The sequence below is a fragment of the Montipora foliosa genome, chromosome 12 (genome assembly GCF_036669935.1).
Source record: "Montipora foliosa isolate CH-2021 chromosome 12, ASM3666993v2, whole genome shotgun sequence".
NCBI classification, from domain to species: domain Eukaryota; kingdom Metazoa; phylum Cnidaria; class Anthozoa; order Scleractinia; family Acroporidae; genus Montipora; species Montipora foliosa.
In genome coordinates this window covers 35,910,417-35,937,916 of record NC_090880.1, presented here as the reverse complement: position 1 = coordinate 35,937,916, position 27,500 = coordinate 35,910,417, and the positions used below count along the sequence as shown (strand labels likewise).

The window sequence follows — 27,500 nt, the reverse complement described above, 5'->3', positions numbered from 1 at the left end:
TAATTCATCAAATTATTTTTAGGGTCAGCTTAACCTCACCATTTTATTTATATATTTTTTTATTTAAATGTGCCAACCATGTTTCAGATACCAATCAGGCTCTGGTGAGAGGAGTTGCCTGGTATTTGGGTTAAGTTTGGTTTCTACAGTTTCCCTGCCTAGATTTGGCTGTTCACATTAAGAATCTAAGTGCTAAATCCATTGAAATCTTCAATAAATTTTGGCAAAGAAAAAGCAGAAATGATTGCAAGAAGTTAATTTACAGTGTCATGAACCACATATGCCACAGGTTTGTTAATTACGGTAGTAATTTTCAGTTAAACATGCAGTATTTAACTGTGTTGTCTTTTTGCATTACAGGAATCTTTTAACAATGTTAAGCAATGGTTACAAGAAATTGACAGATATGCTTGTGAGAATGTTAATAAACTGCTTGTGGGAAACAAGTGTGACCTTACAACAAAGAAAGTAGTGGACTTTACAACAGCAAAGGTACTATCTTTTACTCTGATAGTTGTGGCATACACAGGGGTTTCATTAGAAGCCAGTCACTGGTGGCATACCACTGTCTATGATGTCAGAAATTTGCTTGTCACTGCCAGCTACTCTGCCATGATTTTCACTCAAACCCTTGTAAAAGACAAGAGTGTCCGCCACTTACATTGATTAGCCCAGGCATCTACTTCAAAAGTTATTGAAACCCCTGTATACATAGCTAAATTTCTGGCAATTTATGTTTTGAAATCTTTGAATGATAAGCCTTGGACATAAATATTATTGCTGTTTGGTATAGAGTAATGAGAAGGAAGTAGTGATTGGGTTAAACAGTACTTAAAGGTTTTATATTGAGTGCAGTTTACACAAAACCAAAACTTGGCCAATGACAATACAGGTGTAGCAAAACTTGCTGATATGTCATGCAGTGAGCATGTGTGTGAAAGCCCATGGCAATAAGTAGTTTTCTTTGTTTGTTAGTTTGATTGGAATCAATGTGTTCAAACATTTAGTTTGCAAGCTTACAAATAACCAAGGTACCATATTTACCCGTGAATAAGTCGATCCCCCATTTTTGATAGCGAAAAAAGCAATTTCTTAATTTCTTTGTGAAATGTTCATGGGATACTAATCTTGTATTCTTCCATTTCTGAAACTGTGATACACAAAAAAATCCGCTCCGCAAGTGCTTAATAGTTTTGTGGTTTAGAAGGGCATTTTGTCCTTGAGTTTTGAAAAAGTCCTCAGAAAATCAAACATGAAGGTAAACCTCAAAGTAACCTGTTTTGTTGTTCAGGGATAGAGAGCTTTAAAGGATAAGCACAACATCACAGAAGCAGGAGTCAATCTTTGAAAAAGACTTCAAACACAATGTGAAATTTGGAAGGTTTAATTGGTCCTTGATTTATAATATCTCACATGACGAACAAAACAAAAAAACTCATAAGCCAACACTACCAAGTTTGCAAAAGCATTTAAATCATCCAGGTTTGCTGTATAAAGAATAAAAAACAATCATTACCAACCAGCATTTTCAGGCAACGCAAGAGACGATGCTTGCACACAAACAAATGCAAGCGTGAGGTATTGTGCCAGGTTACTAAGCAGTTGAACGATCATGTTTTATTTGAAGAAACAGAAATGCCTTTTTGAGCTTTCGCCTTTGGTAAATGAAAATTTCCAGTGTCTATTTCATATTTGTGCTAGTGAGTATCTTTAACATTTAGAGTTGGACAAATTCTTTTTCATTGCAACTGGAACTGCTTACATTCATTTTGAAGTCTTTAGTCCCCTGCATTCGTTTTGCCCAAGACAACATTATAATGTTAATATTTATTTAGCTGGAACTTGGCTCTAAATCTTTGACCCGCGTATAAGTCAAGGCCGATTTTTGGAGCTTCTTTTGAGGCCATGAAAGGTCAACTTATACACAGGTAACTACAGTATTTGAAATTTTTCTTGAAATTTGAGTTCAACTGATTTTGTGGCACATTAAATTTGTTGTATGGTGAGCTGCTTCTTTCTTTTTCCTTTGGCTTAAGGATCCTGGTACAGAAGTGTTAAGGCTCCACCTCAGGATGTTATTTTATTCTGAGTAGAACTTTCCTGCAGTTGAGCAACCAATAATTTACCTACGCATTCTAAATAAATATGTTTGAGAATTTGTCTTGATTTTATTAATAGCAATAAACTTATAAAGGAATAATCAGACTGAGTTGAGAACAGTTCAGGCAGTAAATAAACATGTAGATAAAAAAAGTAGTGCATGCATAAGTTACAGTGCAGTGACTGATAACTCAATCATAACTGTTTTATTATAATGAGATGACATTGGAAAGTGATATAATCAATCAGATGGGTTGATTTGTTAAGGACGGTGCCTACTATTGTTATTGCGCTTACGTTCTGCGCATCTCAAGATACTCGGATTTCCTATCAGTGAAGCTCACAAATACAGCGATGTTTTTGCTTGGGTTAAAACATACTGCAAAAAGTAGATCTTAGTAAGTACTCTTGGTATTCAAAAAGAAAATGATATTGAGGGTAACCATGCATTTTTGAGAGATAATTAAGCTTCAATTTGAGAAAGAATGCTATACATTGCTTTGTATTATAAAGCTTTTTACAAAATACTAAATTATCTTTGAAAAATGCGTGGTTACCCCCAATTTTCTCTTTCGATTTCAATAACACTTGTTAAGATCTTCATTTCCTGCATAATCATAAACCGGAAAAATACCTTTAAATTACCAGTAGTAGGCACTGCATATTCTTTTATACTACATGTAAGTATTGTTGTCTGTTATTTTTAGGAATATGCAGATTCATTGGGAATACCATTCTTGGAAACGAGCGCAAAGAGTGCTACAAATGTTGAGCAAGCTTTTATGACAATGGCAGCAGAAATAAAGAATCGCATGGGACCAGCCCCAGCACAACCAGGAGCTAGTAATGTCAAAATCAATTCCAGTACCCCAGTAAAGCCGGGAGGTGGCGGATGCTGTTAGTAGCAAAGAAAGGACACGAACTTACAAACCTCTGGGTTTGAGTATGCATTTCTGGAAAAGATAATAGGGCCCCCATTATATACAGTTACGTCCTCATTTTGAATATATCCCCAACGTTTTTGTGGAAGAGGGTGCAATTAGATGTGCTGTTGATTGACATGTAGTCAAGTCTTCATGTTGACCAAGGGCTACAAGCTCAATAAATTTAAAAAAATGGCAAATTTCGAGCTTTCTCTTGCGACTTTTCTCGTCCCAAGTCCACTTTTCTTTTTTAATTTAAGTCATAGAGATTGGATTTATGGAAATGTCTCAATATGAACTGATAGCACAGTATTCTCTGCTGTTGAATAGTGTTTAGGTTGAACTTGAAAATGGCTGTACCACAGCATTAAAATATTGTTAAATAAAGGCTGTTGATTCACTAGCATAACACTTTGTGAAAGAATATTAAATTCAGTCTTTATACATGAATTTGTTATTCAGTTCAGTGTAAGGACTGCAGTGTCATGTTCAATTTAAATACAACTAAAAGCAATGGGATAATATTTAACTAGGATTTCCAGTGATTTTAAGGGTGTGTTCGATTGATCCTATTCCAAAATAATATGTGGAGTGATGATTTAAAACGATATGTCTGTCGTTGGTTTTGAAGAAACAAGGATAATAAGGATGAATTTAAAATAGCCTTTCAGCAGGTGTTTGATAATTTTAATGTGAATCTCCATAAAAAACCAAGGATTTATAACTTCTATTCCATGTCTTCCTATTCCGGAATACAGTTAATCGAACACACCCTAAATAAAAAATTCATGGAGACCAGTTTGACATTTTACTCCCACAAAATCTGACGTAATGAAAGAAGTATAGTGCAATAATAATTAACAATTATTCCATGAGCGTGCGTTGGATATGAGATGGTAAATAGCCAATGAGGCGTGTAGCGCCGAGTTGGCTATAACCACTCTCATATCCAACAAGCGCGAATGGAATAGTTGTTTTATTAAATTCCTTAAACTCCAAAAGTTTAGAAGTACGAAATACGAGCGAAAAAAGCGAGAAAATCCTAGCGAAATCGAAAAAAGTTGATGAAGACTCGATGTTGTGTAATACCTCGTGGTCAGACAGACGCCAGGCTCATCACAAAAACCATTTCTTACCTTTTCGCGTATCTCTACGCTTCGAAAGTGATCTAAACTTTTCACAAAAACGTTTTTCTTTTGCTTTGTACCGAAAGAAATTTTGCTTTCTGGCGTAAACGTTTTTAGTTTAGCAACGCTAAGCGCAATCATTTACCATATAAGGTCAAGCTAAGGTATATGAGCTGATAACCGTGATTGAGTGAACCAATCAGAGCACGAGAATCGCATTATCCGAGGTTGAGAATTTAATAATTACCAGTATTCTGTTGGGGGCCTAGCATCTGTAAGGTTCAATCAATAAGAGTTTTTTTTCCAATGGATTTTAGTATGATTGGTTGCACACGTCTTTGACAATGTTTTGCATTTTATACACATGAAATAGGGTGAAAGTAATATTATTAGTTTGGCCTACAGCTTAGGGGGTTTTAGTATCACCTATGGTTGACTTGAGAGTCTTGGATTGTGGTAGCATGGAAGGTGACTTAGACTTACTTGTAAGAAAATGCCTACAGACCACTTTCATAAATGGCGACCAACTTTACATTCTTTTGTATTTATGTTAATGAGACCTACCGCCCTCGTTTTAAAACAAATATTCTTTTGAAATTTGCTCGTCTTAGCGAGGTTAGTAGGGCTTATTAGCATTAAAACAAAAGAATAATTTATTTGCCCGCTATTATGAAAGAGGTCTATTGAAACATCTACCAGTCATTGCAAAATGGCCACTATTAATATTCTTTTGTTTTCATTGAATCAAGAAGTTAAAATTCAGCAGAAATTGATTTTAAGCAAAGTGGTTGACACTTAAGGTGGCTGAACACGGTTTTTGATACCTACCTATGTTTCATTTACCTTCTTCTCTAAAACCTTTGGTCGCCAAAAATGGTAGCAAGCTGACAACACGAACTTCGGTCTTTTGATAGTTAAGCTGACGTATATGCCATTGCCATGGCAACATTAATAAATATAACATGCCTTTAAAATCGGTTTTGTTTATTTGCAGAAATTCTGGTTGTTAGATTTTCGTTATAATTTGCAAGCTTGTAACGATGCTCACAAGTTAACACTATTTTAAGAAATGAAACAACAAAGAGAACTTCAATTATCCCTTGTTGAAGTTTCACTGGAATATCTAGAATTTCCTCTGTTAAAGTTCAAAATTTTTTCAATACTCCAGTTACTTATTTCTTAAAGTATTTTCGTGCCAAATTTCGTGAAATTCTAACAAGTGGTCCTCGAGAAATAGGCGTATTTCCGAGAAAGCTATTCCGCATTCAATCGCAATTTTTTAACTTACTACACATGCACTGCATTTAACTGGGTTCTTTCGATAACAAAGAAAAGTTCCTTTTCTGACATACATTTCTCATAAAAGACTAAAACCATCAAAACACTCTAGTGCTCAATTGTGAGGAAAAATAGTTCAGATAGCGGAAGCAATGAACAAATAAAATGATTGCTGTATTAAAGCCATGTTTATTTTTTTGCAATCCTTGCGCATGCGCTGCATTGCATTAGCAAGAGGGTGGGTGAAAACTGTGTTCAGCCACCTCAATCCTTGCCTGTTAAGCACCACTGGTTTTACATGTAAATCTAAAATTATCATTTACCTACACATTAGCTTCCCTCAATGGTTGGGGTTGACAGATTTAATTATCTATCCTGTGTGACCTGCATAATTTATGTAGCATTATCATAGAGCTCATTTGCAAATGCTTGCATCTAAGATTCATTTAATAATTATTTCTGAGGGGTTTTAGAGCTGGAAAGCTGATTTGCAAATTAATTTTGATTGTTTGCGACATCCAGCATGCTTTGTTTTGTTCAACCAAATTTATCAAATTGGCTTTCGAGTGCTAAAAACTATTCAAAGAGGCTTGCTATGCAAACTTTACATTTATCCAGTCAGTTTTCTCCATTTTATTGTGGTTTTATTAAAATCTGTTGTATTCAATAACTTTGTGAAATGTTCCCAGTTCATAACAAAGCTTACACATAAGACAGAACTTATTTATCACAGTTGTGTTGTGAGGACTTAATTAAATACTGTGCAAAACTTAGAACATTTCTCAGCAAAATAGAAACTGCGAACTTAGCTTTCTTTTCAAAATTAATAATTTGTTCCAATGACATTCAAAGACCATGTAATTGAAAAAGGTTTCTCTTGGTCTAGATAAAACATGCAAGAAAATAACTCAAACTTTTTCCAACAAGTCTCTGTGTTGTCTTAGAAGAATACATAAATAAAGAAGCTGTAATCAAAGGAAATTGTGCACAAAGAAAAACTTTAACTCACCATCGATGTTGGTGACTTAATGGAATGCTTAAGGGCCTACTGACGTATTTTTTGGGGTGCGTTGCTAAGGATGTAATAGTTAAGTAATTTGAGAGAATTTGGCATTATTTTGGTCAGTTTCTAACTTTTGTAAACCAATGACCCTAAATATGACGTCATCAAGCTACGTCCATGGTCACGTGTCCAATAAAAGAAAACTCTAAATTTGTCTACGTGCCACACAATTTGGGTATTTAATCAGTGGTTTCATATTTTGTATTCGTTTTTGCATCCAGCCAAGCATGGTTTTCTTTTTATTTTGAAAAATGTTCTTTTTAGAGAGATAAACGATACTGAGATATCCATAAAATTTTCAAAAAAGATGATTTGAAAAAATCAATGCTTACCTATATTCTGTATTTGGAGGTGAAACGTGCCAGATGAAAAAAACATTAATTCAATTTAAAGACCGCCGGAAGTATAGGTTTTTTCTAAAACCGGAAGTCAGTTTATGCATGCGCAGTTGATCTGAGAACGCGCGCGAGAAAGGGCGAGGAAAAATATTGGATGGAAACAACAGTTTGTGCGGTGAGTTTTGCTTGTGGGTGGGTTTTCTGGTCAGCTCACTATCTGATGACGTCAGTCACCGGAAGTAACATTTCACTTCCCTAGCAACGCTTGAAAAATCCGTCCGTGGGCCCTTAATATGCACACTTCCCACCAAATATGAACATAATATAAAGGAGACATTTCTTAAAGTCCAACATACCGTAGTTAACTTACTGATATGAAGAAGGACCCACTTTATATCACGAGAAAAAACAAAAGCAATTTATCAAGAACTTGTTGACTAATCTGGCTTAATTATACATATACAATGGTTTATGGTCTTGAAAATAGTACTCCAGCAGCATAGCTCACAGAACTGTCATTCACATGATCACAGGCATTTGACTGAGAGTAGTGAATAAATCTTAATGTCCATGGATGAGTTACACCATTCATCTGCCGCAAGACTTCCACTGCCTGCAAAAGAATTCAAGATTGGTAACACGTGTCTATTTTTTTTATCTGGTGCAAGATAAGACCAACCCCTCAAGAAGCATGATCCATCTGAGATGAACTTACTTATCATAAGCTTGCCAAGGCACTTAAGTACAGAATTTATCTAGATGCATAATCCATCATGTACATGTATCTGACTTGTCTTTACTTTTATCAGATGAAAAAAATGGATGCTCAACATGTTTGTGTGAGTTTGCTCCAAAGGTATTATAAAGCATGTCCGTTAAGGGGGCTAAAAAGACATGAAAGGGTTTTCAGCTGAGTGGGTGCCAGCATTTACCGAGTTGTAGTCCTTTTCCACTGGAAGGAAACCCACTGTTACCTGTGGAAAACCCTTCCAGCCTCTTTAAAATTGCCAAGAACCAAGGAAAGAAAGAAAAAATCATTTATGAAACTGAATACAGTCCTTTTTAAAACTATTACAATTCATAAATATTAATTTACACTTACATTGAGGAGAACACCTATGGGATGTCTTCCACATATTGTGTTTTGATATTTCTTCAGATACTCACTAAATCCTTGAGGATCTAACTTTTCTATAACATCCATGCCCTGCAAAGACAGTAAAGTCCAAACATCACAAATTATAAAGAACAGACACTAAATCCTAAGAGCTTGGAATCTTATTCAAAGCAAATCTAAATTGTAGCGGGATGGCATTGAACCTAAGCGAACACGTTGGGTGACACACAACTGACGCGCCGACTGTCAAGTTAACAATGCTTGATGTGAACTTCAAAGAATCATCGTTTATGACTAATGTATCCGTCGACAGTCAACCGAGGCATTGGTACTATAATGATATAATCACCCATGTTCCAGCCAAAAATGCAGCAGGCTTTCCACAACAGTGTTTCCTTGATCACTTCCATCTCCTCAGGAGGCATCCACAGATATTAGAGAGGTTGGTTAAGCATGACATTTACATCAAACGTCGTAAGTGAAATTTTAGGGTTTTGCCAAAAATGTAAGAATCCGGCTTGATATTTGGTCATTTCTGTCCTGTTAGCTCCAGATATCAAGCAACTTCTCAAAGGAATGGGACAAGTTAAAATGAGAGCATTTTCACGTTTTTATCACAAGCAAGAGCCTGCTGTTTCCCGTTTGCCATTGGCCGTAAATGTCATACTTAACCTCTATTATTCTAGAGTCCTAAATGTTTTCATCAGGAAAAGGGAATGTCTTTGTAATGGCAATGCAAATGGAGAGCCTATCTCACAACACTTTAATTGTTGATAAAATATATTTTGTCATTTAAGAACCCAACACAATGTTTGGAAAAGAATGCCTTGAAAGTAAAGGGCATGTCCTTTCACATCACGTAAATTACAGTCCAGGACGTTTCCCAACTTGAGCTTCTGTGAGGGTTAAAAGTCTGATTGAGTAAGTTGAAGGGTTGTACTGCACCCCAAGATAGGGCCAAACATGTTAAATCTAGTATTTGAACAATGTTTTGTTTTCTCCTTAGAGTATTAGTATTGGGCAAATGTTTATGACACTATCTTACTTTCTTATCTAGAGCTTCAATGGATTCATAAATGTGACTATAGCTTCTGTCCCAAAAAGTGTACTTAAAGCGCTTTCCTGAAACAGAATTCAATCATACAATTATTGCAGTGAAGACTGAGACAAAGTTAATAATATAATGTGAAAGACATTATTTAAACTGCAAATAGAAGCATATGAACATTCTTTATTATTTCTGTCATGAACATTCATGCTTCTATCTACACTTCAAATAAAATTTCCAAATTCATGTAAAATATATTGAGTCACTTCACACGAATATCCAAAATGACCAGCTCAATTGGTACAACACTTGCAGAGGTCAGGGTTCAAATCTCGTTCAAGCCTGAAACTTTCAGGTTTTTCTTTTGTTACGAAGTAAAAAACTTATTGAAATACATTTGATTACAAAAATCAGCAATATTACACACGTTTTGAAGTCATCTTGACTTCATTTTCAAGTGATAAAATTTAATGTAATGGCCGTTTGAAGATTAAATTAAGTGGTTGTTTATAACGTCAGCCAACGAATTAGTGTGCACACGATTAAATCTTCAAGAAACAATAACTGCGATGATAAAAATTATTTATAATTGCTGTGACATAAGCCAAACATTGCTCAAGCAAATAATGAATAAATAATGGTAATACTCTGTAAAGTTATAGTGGTCAAATTTGAAGGAGATAATCATGGTGCTTACCCCAGTGACAAAAATCAGAAGAAATGACAAAAAAGTTCTCTGGTCGCACAAGATATTTGCTTAGAAGTTTGCCATACTTTACTTCACTTTCAAAAGTTAATGAGCCAACAAGGATAGGTACAATCTTAAATTGATCCTTTTTACTGCAAAAAGAAACAAATGAAATTAAAGCTGTTGATCTGTCACATACAGATTACCGTACATTGAGCATGAAATAAACCCTACAATACTCATCAAATTTGTTGGAAAACCCATCTTCATTTCCCCCTCCTTCAATGTTGATTCTCACAACTACTAGCCGTCACCCGAAAAATTCTCACACAACATTGAATTGGGAGGAAGGGGTGTGTGGCATAAGCTGCGATCTTGTAACACGATGATTCTAGACCATTCGCTAAGTGTTCCAACTAAATTTGTCTGGTACTGTAGGTTGTTACTGATACCCCTCCTTATCCACAATTTCTTGAGTCATGGTTTGATGCTTCTCAGCTTTGAAGAATAACTGATAGGGATATCAGTAAGAAAATTAGGATTCAAGGCAATAATTACAACACTCATTTTGTAGTGTTTTCATCAGGGTTGATCTAAGATGTAAATTATGTTTGAGGTAAAAGGCTGCCATCATCACAGTTTAAAGGTGTGTGGGTAGAATTCATGTGCAAAGTTCCCAACAAATACATTGATGGTACTGTTCTTGGAGATAATTATCGCACCACGCCATATGATTGTATGGGTGGTTGGTTTGGCAAGCGTGTTCTGACAAGGTACTGAGTTACTTTTTCTTTTGCAAAAAAAACCTGCTTTTTGGTGCTTTTTCAAACATTACCAAACTGGTGTTGTCTTATGTATATATTTTCACATTACCTAAGGGATGCCCTAGGGGGTTAAAGTACCCTTTCCCCATGCATGAAAACTCCACCAACCTTTAGTGGGTCCGTATTTGATCGACTATAACATTTTAATAACACAACTTGCAACCTACAGTACAACACTGCCATGGCCGCTACAATTCGCTCGACCACATGTCCTTTAATTTATGCTTAAATGCATTACACAACCCTAAGAGAAAGGCTTTCCTTTCCACACTACAAAATCTCTCTTTTCAGCGAACTACATGTAGAATGATGCACAATAGAGAGAATTTACGATGGGTCTAAAACACAGGTCACTTGTTACAGGTCATTGCTTTACCTTTTTGAAAGTAACCCTAACACTCAATTTGGCCAACCCTTGGCCAAAAAAAGATTAGGCCTAGGGTTAGCCAAATTGAGGATTAGGGTTACTTTCCAAAAGGTAAAACAATGACCTGCAACAAGTGACCTGTGTTTTAGACCCGCCAGAGAATTTACCTTTCCATTACTTTTGCTATGTATGGTAGATGAAGTTCTATACTATGTTCAGTTTCATCATCCTCCCTGCCAAGTTTCTCAAACTCATCTGTAGCTATCAGTTCTTCAATAACTAGAAACAAATTAACAAACAAACAAACAAACAAACAGGAATTCACTTGACCTGATATTTCAATCAGCCAGAAGCAATCAATAACAAGGGCTTTGATGTCAATGTACACCTTTTCCGTGATGCAGGACACCATTTTGTTGTATTAAAAGCTCAATTTTACATGCTACATGTCCCTTTTTTTGTTATCTTTATTTTTGTCCTTCCTTTTTGACATAATAGGCTGATTTAAAAACACAACGGGAAGTTCAGTTAACCATGGCACACGCAGCAAATCAGTCTGGGTTCTACTCTAATATATGACCTAATATTCTGCACGTGGCATCGGCAAATCAGCCCAATATCTGGAACAAACAACCTCATTTCCAGGTTCTCTCTTCTTTCCTTTCCCTGAAGTGGGTAAGGGATAAAGAGAGACCCAGGTAATGAGGTTGCAGAAAAAATTATTGCAAAGATTAGTAAAGAACTAAAGGGCTTTAGGAAGAATGCTCACTGGTTGTGTCTACTGCTAGATTGTACAATGGAGTCTGATATTGTGTTAAAGTTGTCACTGCACAGCCAGGCAAATACTTGTGATGAGAAGGGCCCAAGATAAATATCCTCTTTCTAAACAAACAAAAAACATTAATGTAAGAGTGATTTAAGTCATACATGAAACATGAACTAAGGGACAGGTGCCTTGAAATGAAGAGAAAGTCTCACTTCCAACAAAGCAACATAAGTAACCAAGGAAACCTTGTGGCCGAGAATCACCAGGGACTGACACAAGGAAAACTTACCAAGAGCAATAATGTCATTCTTAACAGTAGTGCGGAAGTGGTGGCAGCCAATTTAGGCCTTGGAGTGAAAACAGTGGTCTATAAAGATTGCTCAGGAAGCAGAAATCTACAGAGCCCAAAAAGCAGAGATCTTCTTATGCCAAGGCTTAACATTAGCATCAGCTCAAAACGTTTGCATAATTCATCAGTCAATTCCAGCAGTGCCCATCCCCCCCCGGGCATTGGCTCTTTTTTTTAAAAATGGGCAAATTCCCCGGGGTGGGGACACATAAGCTGTGTAAATGCCCTGGGGTGGGGACAAAGAAAGGATCGTTGCCTTCCAATAGGCGCCTGTATTCGCAGGCTACTTTGTCTGTCAAGAATCAAGACATCTTAAATGATCTTTCATCGCATTTTACGCTCGCAAGATCTGTCTTGAAGACCGCATCATTTGAATTCGCAACCCTTCGGTGTTTCATATAACTCCACTTTCATGAATTTAAAAATTGCTAGGCTAGTTTTGAATGCGGAATGCGAAGTAGTCTTGTTTACGCAGTCTTCACGTTAGTGATTGTTTTGTGATATTAGTTCACCTTGTTGCTTTTATATATTCATATGCTTACAAGTTTAAATGAAGAAATACCTAAAATTGAGAAAACATACCTTTAAAAACATCCACAAGTTTTTCGAGTCCGTGACGTACAAGCCAGTCTTTAACGAAGGCCTCGTCTTTTCCGATAAACTCTTCCATGTTAATTCAAAAACATGTGTATCAATGCCCAGGGGTTGCCCCGGGGTAGGCTAATGCCCAGCCCCGGGCTGCGATAAAATTGCGAGAGCCCCACCCCTGGGACTGAATGCGGAATGCGAAGTAGTCTTGTTTACGCAGTCTTCACGTTAGTGATTGTTTTGTGATATTAGTTCACCTTGTTGCTTTTATATATTCATATGCTTACAAGTTTAAATGAAGAAATACCTAAAATTGAGAAAACATACCTTTAAAAACATCCACAAGTTTTTCGAGTCCGTGACGTACAAGCCAGTCTTTAACGAAGGCCTCGTCTTTTCCGATAAACTCTTCCATGTTAATTCAAAAACATGTGTATCAATGCCCAGGGGTTGCCCCGGGGTAGGCTAATGCCCAGCCCCGGGCTGCGATAAAATTGCGAGAGCCCCACCCCTGGGACTGACAATTTCAGCAAATGCCCCGCAGTTGCCCGGGGGGATGGGCACCGCTGGAATTGATTGATGCATAAACCATTGTGTTCAAATGCTCTTAGGAATATGCAGTGTCCCTAATAGCAGTTGAAAACAATAGTAAACATGTATGCAAAATTTGGGGGGGGGGGGGTAAACAAAGTGTATTATGGGGCATTTGAAAATAGAGAATTGCAAAACACTTCATTGCGCTAAAAATAATTGTCAATAACCTCTTTTAACATTGGAAACTAGGATTCACAATTGATCTTTTCTTAAATGTCTGTTGTCATACATTCATTTAGTACTTACACTCTACTAGGGTCAAGTTGTTTGTATGCGTGTGCTCCACATGAACCACAGTAAGAATAACCTGCGTGTCTTTTGTAAAAGAAAAGGACAAAGCTATTTTTAGCATACAATATGCGGGCAAGCAAATATTACAATAAAATATATACTTACGGCGCAATAATAGCCTTTGCTGGTCGAAATGAAGGGCTCGCTTTAGATAACCAGCCTTCTAACTTCGTGTTCAACTCCCGAGCTGTATTTTTACATTGAAGAAATCGACAAAACACAAAAAAAGATACTAATGAAAACATTGAAAAACACCGGCATTGTACTTGTATGACGTTCTGTTTCAAACAAGATGCACCATCCTTAAATATTCTTACGATTAGAAGGATACCAACTTCCTGAATGACTAGCTCGACGCATCGACATAATATTCGATTTGAAAGCGCACAAAGGATTGCTCGAATTAACGGGAAGAGAGGAACACAATAGAAACCTTCGAGATAAAACAAGAAAAGCAACGAATCTGCGGGGGAATGGGTACGCACAATCAAAGAAATTGGGTGAGTGCTTCATATACAGTACTTTAACTTTTTATGCGGCCAATTTTCTTGCTGAGGACACTTTGAGTACCTGAGGCGCTTTTTTCTTACTTACTATAAGAAAATTAACAACAATAGTGCTACAATGCTCTTTCATGAAAGAAAAGTTGAACAAACATATTAACTACAGTTGGATACGCTATAATTCCTGTATATGAACAACGACCTGAAATGGTGCAAAACCGCTCCTTATTTATTGTGATTGCACATTCAGCTGGCGCTTGTGCGTGTTCCACGTGCCACGGGGTCCGTGCCACGCTATGAAAGTGTTAGAGTACACCGCAAAATCGTTTTACGATTTATTAAGGCTTCGAGCCACGAAACATTTGTCAAGAAGTGATAGCTGGCTAAAGGACGCATTTTCAGACAAGGCAAACGATCCAGAACTATATTTTCAAAAATACTTCGCACTTTCTCCTGATCAAGGTGAAGATGAAATTTTGGAGGTGCTTGCTGTCAACTACTTTTCAGAATCAAATTGTGGTTTGGTTAAATTTTTGCGTTTGGAAAATGAACACGTAAAGGGGAACTGTAGACTGAGAAGTTATGACGTTGAGCAAAGTTTGATGAAAGCGGCAAAGATCGCCCTAGATAAGGTAACTATGACAATTGCAGACTGCCTAGAAAGGGAAGGGGGAGGAAACTCCCATATGGAAAGGGGAGGGATGCTCGTCATCTCGCTTAGGGGTGTAAATTTTGGATTTTGGTCTCACTTAGGGTCTCCTTTAGAGTTGCTTGCGAAGAAATAAAAAAGTGTACATTTACTTGAGGGGTCAACAAAAGCCTGGGCCACACCCAGATTGGTCTCCTTTAGGGGGGCTAATTTAAAATTTCCGACGAGCATCCCTTCTTTTTTTTATATGGGAGTCTCTCCCTGGCTACAAATAGCACTGATAAACAGTATTTAAGTCTAAGCACCCATTAGAAAACAGTTAGCTTTCAATAACTGTGATTTAGGGTCTGCGGTCCGTCTGCAAGTGTCAGACACCGACTTTGAACCTATCAGTATTTACTAAAGGGAACCTCCACTCTTTATATACAACAGAACAAGATTAAACCAAAGGAAATTATGTTTACAAACAAGTTTGTTGGACATTTGTTTTTAAAACAGTGTTTATATCAAGAAAAGTGAATTTTAAAATCTCTTATTTACTTTCAAATTTCACAGGTTCAGCCATCTTGAATAATTATTGTGACATGTTACGGTTGTGCTATAATGTTCTGACACAATATGGTCAAGGAACTCGTCAGCAATAAAGCAACTGTGAATGTGATCTAGGGTCGGAAAAAGTCATTATTTTGACAACTTTGTTTTGCAAAGTAGTTACTGGTTGTAGGTAGATTGGGTATGTGAGACCCTAAACTTGTATACATAAATTAAAGGGGTAAATTAGGGCATAGTAAAGCATAATTTATTATTAGCATATTAGCATAATACAACATGCTACCTCAATTTGGAAAATAGCTGACAATAGCACAGCAAGTAGCCAAGAATAAATTCATCCGGTTGAAGGTTCTATTGAAGCTGCAGTAAGTTATGCTCTGAGCATCAAAGGGACCTGGAAACAAGATTGTTCCCAGTGTCTTGCAACACCTGGCATTCTTCAAGATGGCAAACACAGGGAAAGAGAAGACACACACAACCGTAATTAAAACAATGCCTTTAGTTCATTTCCAGTATTGGTAAATTCTAGTGATAATTCGGTATACTAACAGATATTCAATTTTTTTTATTAACACATCGAATGACCTTTAAACTTTGTAGAGAATAATTTGCAATCTTCTTAGTCACTTTGATCAACGGCCAAAATTCAGCCGGCAATCACCCCTCTCTTAAGGGGCAATTTTTGCCGGCAGCCAGTGCTTAGCGACATCAATCCCTGCAATAGGTGACGTCAATGATAATTATCTTCGGTATTGTCACCAGTGTGTCTCAGGACATTGGTTACAGAATCAAGTCCTAGAGTTTCATGGGTGTGTTTTGTGTTCCACCTAGTTTTAACCATTAATTTAAACCACAAAAAAAATAACGGTGCCTTAATTAAGTAACCCTCAGTGGACTGTCCTGGACCACCCCCATTGGCAATTAAAATTGTCTGGTGTTAGACAGAGTAAAATTGTCTAACTCCCACTATAGAAGTCAATGGGTTAAAGATGAAATGGTACAAAGTATAAACTTTGATTTGTTACAAGTCCATCAAGTGAGCAACTCAAACACTTTGCAGCACAGACTGGTAATCGTCTTTAAATTACAAATTCAGGTGGTTTGAAACGTACAAGTGCTTGCTAATATTCTACAATTTACAGATTTTGTAGCTGTGCTGGCTATAAGAAATTGGTTCAGTGGTACTGAAGTACAGCTGTAGGACGGTGTGAATCAAATCAAAGTTTTCAGTCCACAAACTTGAATGTTGGTGGGTTAGAAAAGTTGAGCGAGTGATTAAAACTTTGATTACATTTTTTTTGTGACTTGAAAACTCAAGCAACATTACCTAAAATTTTCATATCCTGTGGAACTTTTATAACATGGTTATTTTCAATCTTTCTGTTCCACAGGGGGCTCAAACGAATCAATACCAAGATGTATGCGAAGTCTTTTGCCATGTAACAGTCCCTTTCAACAGCTCAAGAACAAAGAACCAACTTATCTGTTTGTATGACATAGGATTCAGACTGGTAGAGACGGAACTACATTTGAACAATTCACTGAAAAATAAACGTTTTCTCCTTCTGGTTTACAAGCCTTCATTACTTCCAGATTACCATGTTGAGAATGGCACTCTTCCTCGTCAAATTCAAGCAGATGTCATCATTAAGTATTTGAAAGACCTACTTGCCTTCACTGAACATGCCCAGAGCAGTTTTAAGGAACACCATGTGAAAGAACTCAGTTTGTTGATGCGCAATCTTGAGAAAAATGCCATAACAAAGGTTTTTGTGCTGTCATCATTTCCTTGGTATGGTGAGTAACACTAGATGGCCCGAAAAACCATTTGTAAAGCCAGCACCTACTTCTGGCCCCAGTTGTTTAAAAGATGGATCGTGCTATCCACTGGATAAATCACTAGCCAATGGATAATTAAATAATAGCAAAATCAATTGCACTATCCAATGGATTGTGATTTATCCGGTGGTTAGCATTAGCCACCTTTTGAACAACTGGGGCCAGATCTTTAAGTACCGGTATGTTTTCAAGATAACTAAAAGCTAAATGACTGTGAAATTTGATGCCTGTCTTAAAACCTCACCTTTCTTAAGATACAAACAAGGGAATTGTGACATCTGGAAAGCTTCAGAATTTTGAGAAATGGACTCTGGTGCATTGAAGGGACCCTGACCCAGGCAAACAAAACAACAAGGTTTCTGGAAACATGCCCTGTCTCACCAGGGTTGGCACATGCAACATTTGTTGTCAAAGCATATTTTATTTCTGAGAAGCAGAAGTGTTCCTGGGTTTCTTCAGAAACATTTTGCTTGCATGTGTGCAGGCAGAAACATGTTAAAACAATGCTCTTGCAACAATGTGTCATTATTTTCTGGGGCCTTGAGGTTATTGGCCAGGAGTGGGGCAACAAGTTTGTTTCAAGAAAAGTATATTTATGGCAACCCTAACTGCATACCCCACCAAGGTACCATGACAATGAATTAGGTTGGGGAATACTTACCAAAGGAAAGGAAAGGAAAGGAAAGGAACTTTATTTAAGTGTCTAATCTTCCAGTGCCGTAGAGCAGTAATCAGGACATTGTAAATTAAAATTAACAAGTTAACACAAATCAAATCAAATTTTGGTTTTTGAAGAGAGGGGAAACCGGAGTTCCTGGAGAAAACCTCTCGGTGCAGAGTAGAGAACCAACAAATTCAACCCACATATGACGCCGAGTCTGGGAATCGAACCCAGGCCACATTGGTGGCAGGTGAGTGCTCTCACCACTGCGCCATCCCTGCACCCCATTATTTAATAGAACCTGGGTGGAGTGGTTCCAGAGGGCGGGGGGAACTTTGCATATGAAGGGGTGGGGATGGTTGTTGGAAATTTTGAATTAAACCCCTGAGCATGGCCCAGGCTTTTGTGACCCCTAAAGGAGACCATATTTAAAACATATTAAATGTATTTTTTTATATTCCTTGGCTACATATTGATTGCCCAGAACACCCTAAGTGAGACTAAAATCCGAAATTTACACCCCTAAGGAAGACGACAAGCATCCCTGCGCTTTTCATATGAGAGTCCTTACCCCCCCCCCCCCTCCCCGTCCCCCCGTCCTTTCTGGGGGAGTGGTAGATGCAAAAGTTCTGTGATAATCTACAGCGGTATCAGAACTGATCCTACTCAAGGGCCAACAGGTAAACAATTGTGAATGCAGATAAAGGGAGGCCCTTGAGCAGCTCTAAACTGCCCTTAAAATGCATTAATTAGCACCAGTAATTTTGATGAGTCCTTTACATCCTGCCACTCTAAAATAGACTTTGTACTCAAATTATCTCTGTGTTTCTAGGTAAACCTGGTACTTCTGATAATCAAGTGGCAGTTATTGGTGGAGGGATGGCTGGTCTTGCTGCAGCTGCAGCTTTGTCGGAGGCTGGCTTTGATGTAATACTACTAGAGGCTTCTAACTACCTAGGTGGTAGAGTGAAGCAAGTAACACCTTTCAAAGGATTTGCTCCTATCGATCTTGGTGGAGAGTTTATTCATGGATCAGACAGCATCATTAACAGGCTTGCCAGGGAAAATGGATGGCCTTTTCAAGGTGCAAGGAGATGTCTTGCTTATGTTAAAATGTGCACAATGGAAGTAAAACAAATAAGCTTTCTCCTGTACGACCGTCCAGGTGTCAGTGTAGTGCTGAGAATTAGGACTGTTTAGGATGACGTAGTCTGACATTTCCACAACCTGAGAAGAAATAAGTCAAGTGATTGAAGATGAAGATGACCAGGGACGGTGGAGCTGGGGGGCTTCAAGCAAAAATAGAAAATAAGAAGTAAAACGTCTGTCATTTTACGGTTGACCCACGTTTATTTTGTTATATCTCGTTGAGAATGCTGAAAGAAACATTTCCGAGCTTCAAAATTTCAAAATTTTCTGGCGGATAATTTTCCCAGAACCCCCTACAGGTTAGCGCCTCCAGGGCTTGCTTGTTCCCCCCCCCCCCTCCCCCCCCAATACAAAATAAGCTCCACCGTCCCTGATGACTTCCACTCTGGTTGTTGAAATGTCGGTCAATGTCATCCTAAATAGACCAATTTCGATACATTAAAATTCAGTCTGAAACAAAAGACATCATCTTGAGGCTCTGGGGAAAAAATATAAAGATTTGTATGAGTTTATTCCCCAGACCCTCGATATGATGCCTTTTGTTTCAGATTGAATTTTAATACATGTATATGGAAAGTGCCATTCAGTCCTTCTCAGGACTACACTTATCTGGATGATCATACTTCACATCATTATGATATGACTCCTGGGTTCAAACCATTTACAATCTCTTGATTTAATGCCAGAATGAGTATCCACATAGACAATAATGCAAGTGCATAATTACCCTTACCCTAACCCTAACCCTAACTGTTTACAAATAGTAACATTACGCCTAAAAACATTTTTTTGTTTAGGCCTAATTAGGGTTAAGGTTAAACTTTAATGAATGTTTGGGATACTATCTGTATTGGTAATCTGTTAAACCTGTGTTTTGCACCTGCCCCAAATTGACCTGGGTTGAAACAACTTGTATACCTGCCAACTCTCATGCCTAAGGCGTGAGTCTCACGCCTGCGAGTTGAAAACTTCGATCTCACGCCGGCTCACGCTTGTGGGCCAATTTCTCACGCCTGATTGAAAAATGTGAGTTGTTACCGTCTTGCTTGACACAATTTTCAAAAATATGTTAACTCAGACCCATGCAAGGAACGAAAACCATGTGTAAAATGAATAAATGACAATACCCTCCTCGCGATCTCTGATTTTTTAAGTGAAAAGCACTGGGAGCGAGCTTGCGTTTATATGCGTTTCTTCATCTTGGAAAGACCCCGGGGGAAGGGGGGGTACTCCCCTATATAAGGTATATAGGTATGTGCCGCCCCAAAGGGTATGGTTTTTGAGCCGTTTTGGTCTGAAAACGGGTATAGATTTTGACAATTATGGTCTGAAATCGGGTCGGGTTTTTGGGGCCGGGAACATTTACGAAAGCTTACAAACATATTTTTCTTCTCAGTACGTAACTGGAACGACTAACTGAACTGAACTTCAAATGATTTTTTTTTTTCATTTAAATTGATACAAAAGAGATAGATTTATGTTCAATGTTAGTAGGCCTTATAATGTATAATAACGAGTCAATGTATTTTCATTCCTTTCGAGTTCATTTTTTTTATATTATTGTTCTGTTCTGTTATTCTGTTCCCGTTAGATCGATTAGTATATCTGCAAACTGTTTTCATGACAGCACAATTTAAAGCGTGAATTATTCTAGAATTTATGTGCCTGATGCAATTCTCAGTGTTTTATACTTCCTAATAAAAAAATATTATGCTTTAACGTAATATACTTTGTTGTGATTTCACTCGGATACTATAATAATGTAACGATCTTATAAAGCCATGTCTGAAAACGGGTGTATATTTGCAAGTTCAGGTCTGAAAACGGGTGTGGAAAAGGGCATGTTTAGGTCTGAAATAGGGTCGGGATTTGAAGACCCGGGCGGCACACCCCCACCAAGAATTCCGAGGAGTACCTTCGAAAGCCTTTGGAAATGTTTGTGTCGTCTTCAAAAATCCCAGCACTCCCAGGATAAAAATCTCACGCCTATATCTCAGAAAAAGTTGGCATGTATAACCTTGATCTAGGTTGAAACAAAATGACCTAGTTTGGTTGCAGATTAACCTGAGGAACAAAATGGTCCGCAACAGATACATGAAAAAGACCTTAAAAGACCTTTTAATTGTGTACATCAAACCAAAAAAAAAAAAAATGGAGCCCTTATGGGGGGAAACCCTGTCGTGTAGATCCATTGTTTTTTAACCTGATCTTAATGTTTGTTTGCAGGGTTATCAATGTGCAACAGTGAAAAAAAAGACTTGATCTTCCACAAGGGCATCTTACACCCATTGCTGGGTGATCATCCTGATATAAAAAAGGCATGGAAAGCTTGGGATGAGATTATTATGTTATGGGACAAGGCAGATGAAGGTGACTGTTCCCTACAGAACTTAGAATGTTCAAGTAAAACATGTGAAAATACCAAAGTTTTTCCTAACAGTGAAAGAACACTTGAGCTAGAAAGTGACATGTCAGCTTATGGCTACACTGGTAAGGAGGTGGTAGGCAGTGAAGCAGAGTTTGTAAAGACTAGAGGTGATAAAAATCAAGAAAATAAGGCACATGTTAACTCGAGGTAAGGTGTTTTTGTAAATGCCAGTAAGTGTTAATAGCGATTTGGCTCGCTCAACAGTCCCCGTTATTGTTTGAAAGATTGATCAGCTGCACTATCTTTCATGATATTAATTAGTGAAAGTCATAGACAATTATTATTTATTTATCCCCAGGACAAATAACTTATTTAGTAGCTATTTCCACTGTAAAGCCCTATGAACTATCCCAGCAACTATGGCTTGGTGATATTATATCCTGTATTACAAACTTTATTTTTATTTTTAAGAAGTAAAGACATTTCCTCTGTTCAAATAAGACCTTGGGGTATACTTCCAGTTTTTTTTCTTTTTTGTAGTGGGCTGCTCTCGCCAGATGGAGACATGACCATTTTGGAGTGGATGGAAAAAAAGCAGTACAGTAGGGATGTGATTGCAGTGCTTGATGCAATGTACTGTCAGACGGCAGGTGCCAAGCCCACTCAGATGGGAGTTATGGAATCCTCTCGTGAAGAAAATGCTTGGGAATATGGTGAGGGTAATCATAGGTAAGTTATCAGCAGTGCAAGGGCTAATTTCTTTTCATATTTGTATCATTCACAAGGGGCTTTAAAAACGTGTTGTCAATCAAGAAATTCTCAAGATTTTACAAGTGTTTTTTCTATACCCAAAAATTGCTATTTGTAATCATACAGTCATGCAAAAAAACTTCCCTGCTCATGTAAGGTTCATTATGGTACAGTTAATCAAGAGAAAATTAAAAAGAAATGCTTCCAGACAAAAGCAGTTTACTGCTTGCTTGAAAAATGTTAACACTTAAACTTTTCCTGGTAAAGTAAGAGAATTTATTCTCAAAACCCAATCCAGTAAGTAAAATTATGCCAACGACGTATATTGTTTGTGCTTATTTTTTGTCGTTGATTTTAAATGTGTGTATCTGTTGTTATTTTGTTTTTTGTTGTAGTCGCTACAAATTGCATAAATTATTACCTTTCCTTAGCTTGGGGCTAACTTGAAAACTTTAGTTTATTTAGCCCCTAGACCCCTTTAAATTGTAAAAGTTTACCACTTCTTCTCCCCTTTTATACAGTAGCTTTAAAATTCCTTTAGAAATGTAACGCTAATAGTAGAAAAAGGTGTAATAATGAAGATTGTTGTTAACAAAGGAAAGGGTATACTACATCAAAAGAGAAATAAAGCATTTATTTTTTTGGGTGGGTTGAAAACTTGTGCACCACACACTTATGAAAAGGAGTGTGCCTCATCTTCGATTTTTACCCCAACCTCATTGCCCATTTTAACCCAATGCCCATTTTAGGCAGAAAAGATACCCCTTTTGTATACCTTCCATTGACAAATGGAACCCCTTTCATATACCTTCCATTGGAAAATAGTAGCCCTTTCACAAACCTACTTAAGAACACTACATCCCCTTTCTAGCCCTCAGTCATAATTAAGGTATGTGTGTTCGAAATATTTTAATGAAAGGCCCTTTTAAATACCAAAATGACAGATTCCCCAACCCTTTCGTGAACTTCGACTCGTGAAATCCCTACCCTTTCATATACCTGAAGCGTGACAAAGGTACCCCTTTCGGGCAGAGCCTCCCCGTATAGGCCATTATAGGGAGTGGAAATGTAGGCAAGAGGTGTAATATTCTCGCGTTCATCACTGTTCTATCGCACTTGATCCACAAAATCGATTTCAAAGGAGGCTTTTAGAGCAGACGAAGATCACTTGAAAGATACTTTCTTCCGCAAATTTAGTCTGAGAGCGCAGTAATTCAAAGAAGGGAAGTGGTGTGTTTGTTGTGAGCTTAATTAACTTTTCCGAGAAACTAAAAAGAGGCATGCATGTTGTTTGTTCATCATGACATTATTAAGCGAAGAGTTTTGTGACAGGTACGTGACTAATTACGATGAAAATGTCACTCAAGTAAAATATTAAACGTGGTCTGCCACAGGCATCCTATGTAAAATGGTGAAAGGTACACGATTACACTAAAATGTTTCCAAGTATGCCTGTGTCATTCTTGTATAAATTTATAATTTAATTTTTTTCCAAATTGTTTCTTCTAATTTTCTTTTAGGCTGGAAGATTCTTATTCAAAGTTGGTAGCGTATTTTATTGACAAATGTACCAGAGTCGACAAGCGTCTTTGTTGGCAAGTCAAGGAAATTGATTGGAGAGGTTGGTCAGAAATTAAGTTTGCTTCCAACTAATTATATGAACAAAAAAAACAGTTGCTGTTACACCGAGGCCTGAAAAATTAAATTTTGAGTATAACGACGATTTTCTGAGGTAAATGTACCATTGTACCTGTCAATAGATACATAAAAAGATGAGAAGAAGAGCCCATCACTAACAGCTCTCTAGGTTTTGAATTCTCAAGGACGTACATGTATAACAAAGCAGGAAGAAGTATTCTCGCGCATTACTCTCTGACATAGTTATTGTTTATCACGGGAACTTTAATACTGGAGTGTAACATCTATTTCCTCGGTCTACAAGACACTACGGTAAATCTTTCGAGGACCTCGGGAGATGTCTTTGCCATGGTGCATGTAACCAATAACTTTGCACCCACTGTGCGTGCATTTTACATAATTTTAGTAAATTCTTTGCCGTTGTCTGCAAATACCAAAATTTTCCATTGTGTGGAGAACGTCAGCGCGAGAAGATTAAATGAAAAAATACATCAGATTTCCGCACACAGACGCGCATTAAAACCAATGTAGGTGGGAATAACTTTCAGCACTCGTAAAAAGTTTTCTTTTTTTTTTTTAATTGAATGGTAGGTAAAAATTTAGAGACTGTCGATGGAGAAATTGACCAATCAGAGTCTGGTGGGAACATTCTGTTGAAAAATCAACTTGGCAAAATGATATCAGCTGACTATGTTGTTGTTACGGTGCCACTGACAATTCTCAAAGATGGCGACATCAACTTTATTCCGTCTTTGCCCGAAATCAAGAGGAAAGCGATAGACACCATTCAAATGACAGGCGCCTTGAAGATTGTTTGCCGCTTCAAGTCAAAGTTCTGGCCAGACGACTTGAGTCTAGTTTATGCTGTTGGGGGATTCATTAGCCAAATATGGATGTACTCACGTGACTCCCGTTGTGGTGATGACAAGTGTCATGTGATAGCTGGATTTCAAACTGCCCAGCACGCAGAAGAGAAGATCAGTCTAAGCGGAAAGGAAGTTTTGGATGGATTCCTTCAACAGTTGAATGAGATATTTAGGTTTGTTCATAGGAATGCAAGTGTTTTTCCCATCGTCATCGTGTATACAGTAGTACAAAGTTAAAGCAATTGTGACGATGTGTACAGCTCCTGTATCGTCATAAGATAGTAATATTATTGGTTTAAAGAAAAAAATTGCACTAAATGTTAAACTCTCATTTTAGTTTTCTTTCCTCTGACAAGCCCACGACCGTGAATCTTTTCATTCTCCTTCTTAATTTCAAAACCGCTCGTATCAATGCAAGTGAAACGCTTATTTAAAAAATCAATGTGTGATTGCCTTTTACAACCTGGCCACGTGTTAATGGAGTTTTCTACTAACACCAAAGAAAAAGTGTCACTGGTCTCCTGAAAGATTGTTGAAAGTCACTTACGAGGGAATACAACTTTTGTTTGCTTAACAGACAAAATTAATGAGCATTTTAGTGACCTTTCTCTTTGGCACGTGCGTCACCTTTTCTTTGTGCAGACCCTAGTGCGTGGCACTAGGGGATTTTAGTGGGCAATATTATTATTCTGCTAAATTCAACTGGTGTGTTAACTTTTTTAAATATATTTTAGCACCCAGTCTGACCCACAACCTGCTACAGACTCGCTGATGGACTACGTTTATTACCATTGGTCAAATCATCCTTTTATTCGCGGAGGATATAGCTCGCCTACTGTCTTTGCACACAGGATGCGTCATGCACTTGCTTGCCCTGTTCAAGATCGTTTGTTCTTTGCTGGTGAAGCCACTAGTCTCACAGCCTGTGCAACTGTTCACACTGCGATGGAAACCGGGTTTAGGGCGGCAAAGGAGATTTGCAATTTGGTTGATGGCGGTAGATTAAACAATGCAAGTGATTTGCCAAAGTTGTAACATAACAAGAATGACATACTCTTAATAGGTACAACCACTTGCTGGATTTTTGGGGGGAATTGTCTCCCCTCGCCCTCCCAACGCATTTCTAATGGTCTGTCCCTAACCATTAGCAAATATTGACAAGGGTAGTTCAAATTGATTCCACAAATCATGACATGGCATGATGACCTCAGAGCTGATCAAATTGATCAGTTCTAATCCCAGGTTAAGATAAAAAATAATACAAGAACAATAATAATAATAATAATAATAATAATAATAATAATAATAATAATAATAATGATAATAATAATAATAATGATGATGATGATGATGATGATGATAATGATGATCATGATCATGATAATTATAATATTAACAACAATAATAATAATTATTGTATTGAAGGATAAAAGGGTTCAACTAAAGAGGAAGGAAACTAAGCCAATGACAATTCGCGCTTGTTTGTTTTTGTTCGACATTTTTGTTTATGTTCTGTTTTTACGCTTATTTTTCAAGGACATGTGAAAGTCTCTCTAAACGAGCAGGAGTGTTTTATGGGGTTCAAAGCTCATGCATGTGATGTTTTGTCGGTATTTTGATAGGCTGTTTTGGTCATGAATTATTAATGTCACCCCCCATCTCCCAAAATCAATAGGGAACTTAAGCAACGACAACGGCGACGGCAACGAGAACGTCACAAATTTGCATATTTAGTGGGAAAAAACAGTAGCTTTGCACGCCCTGCACGTGCGTTTTTCACGTTTGTCAATTTCTTTGCCGTCGTCAGCAAAACAAAAACGTGAAATAGTCAAATTTGAGGTTTTAAGGAGAACGTCAGCACTTGACGATAGAGTTTCATTTTCTCCCCTAAATTAAGCGCCGTTCCGACCAATGTCGTTTTTGAGGAACTACCACACCCTTGTCATATTAAAAGGGTTGACATGTTTACGAAGTGATAACAATGACGCGAATTTATATTTTGAGATGACGTTCTCGGTGCCGTCGCTGTCGTCGTTGCTTAAGTTCCCTAATGATGAATCCGCGCGCACGCTGAAGCCCACCATGTTTTCATCATTGAAAGTGGCAGCAGTCCTAGTAGCTCAATGGATAGAGTATGCGAACATTACTTTGATTTTTCACTCGTTTTTTTTTTTTTTTTTTTTTTTCACTTTTTTTGCTTTCGCCAAGCAACTAGTTTCCCTTACTTCCCACGGGCTCATTGCACCTTAAACGCCAGTAGTTTCATCCTTCTTACGTTTTCAAAATATATCCCGATAATGCAACGACGAGGAAGACATTATTTTTGTTTGTAAGTCTATTTTTTATTCATGGTCTTAATTTGGATGATGTATGGAGCAGTTCTTTGTGCCCGTAATTACTTAGGTGTAGGTTAGTCTGCCCTCGAGTGAATTACAAATAAGAGAGGAGTTGTGGAACAACAGCTGGGTGAAAAACCTCGTCGCACGTCCACTCGCCCCTTGGAGGAAAACCCCGATCCAGCTGAACCGTACCCCCCCCCCCCGCCCCCTCATGCAATCAAAGACCTCCCGGGCTGGGTGACAGCATAGTGTGCAAAAACGTAAACCATAACTAGAACGAAAATAGATTCTGGAAAGCGAAAGCAAAAACCATTTCCAAAAATACTTTTTTATACTTTTACGTAAAATCAAAGACACTCATTCTGGAAAACTGATCCATCTGACTCTTGGACTAATAAACGTCAAAGGTGAAAAAGAGTCCTGACTTGTTTATATTCTTGGCTGGCATGGTCAAGCGTTAGGCAACCATTGATTAATACTATCCTTTGAGGGTGAATTTTCCTCTGGCCTTGATGGGTTATGATTAGGGCCGTTTATTTTAAAGTTTGAAGCTTCAATCTCTTATTTTTTTCTAGTGCTTGTATCAAGCCTTTGCCTATATTCCGCCGTTATTATCTCTTATGGTCTTATTACTTTAGTAGAATTTAACGCCAAGGGTTTGTTAACTTACACTCGCCCGGATTTTATGCAATATTCACTTTTTTTCATTAGTAGTGTACGAGCAT

At 37.7% G+C, this 27,500-nt stretch overlaps 3 protein-coding genes across 3 annotated transcripts in view; 2 read left to right on the top strand and 1 right to left on the bottom strand.

Moving 5' to 3' along the window:
• The window catches only part of LOC137979613 (ras-related protein ORAB-1), a 6,917-nt gene extending 1,735 nt beyond the window's left edge, over positions 1-5,182 (top strand). Inside the window, exons 6-7 of the mRNA XM_068826923.1 lie at positions 361-492; positions 2,808-5,182. Of these exons, the coding sequence (XP_068683024.1) occupies positions 361-492; positions 2,808-3,002 (327 nt within the window). The 3' untranslated portion in view covers positions 3,003-5,182. The remainder of the gene's footprint in view (positions 1-360; positions 493-2,807) is intronic.
• Positions 5,183-5,604: 422 nt separating this feature from the next.
• LOC137979612 (protein MEMO1-like) lies at positions 5,605-13,923 on the bottom strand. The gene is made up of 9 exons (XM_068826922.1): positions 13,779-13,923; positions 13,567-13,648; positions 13,417-13,485; positions 11,643-11,755; positions 11,041-11,152; positions 9,692-9,834; positions 8,992-9,068; positions 7,932-8,036; positions 5,605-7,442 (listed from the first exon to the last, which is right to left on the bottom strand). The coding sequence occupies exons 1-9, from the start codon at positions 13,825-13,827 to the stop codon at positions 7,299-7,301; spliced, it is 894 nt and encodes a 297-aa protein (XP_068683023.1). The 5' UTR covers positions 13,828-13,923; the 3' UTR covers positions 5,605-7,298.
• Positions 13,924-14,171: 248 nt separating this feature from the next.
• On the top strand, positions 14,172-25,905 carry LOC137978818 (uncharacterized). Its single transcript, XM_068825902.1, has 8 exons — positions 14,172-14,596; positions 16,557-16,962; positions 18,498-18,749; positions 21,041-21,389; positions 21,723-21,911; positions 23,453-23,553; positions 24,162-24,609; positions 25,171-25,905. Exons 1-8 carry the CDS (start codon positions 14,261-14,263, stop codon positions 25,469-25,471), a joined length of 2,382 nt encoding a protein of 793 aa, XP_068682003.1. The 5' UTR covers positions 14,172-14,260; the 3' UTR covers positions 25,472-25,905.
• The last annotated feature ends 1,595 nt before the right edge of the window (positions 25,906-27,500 follow it).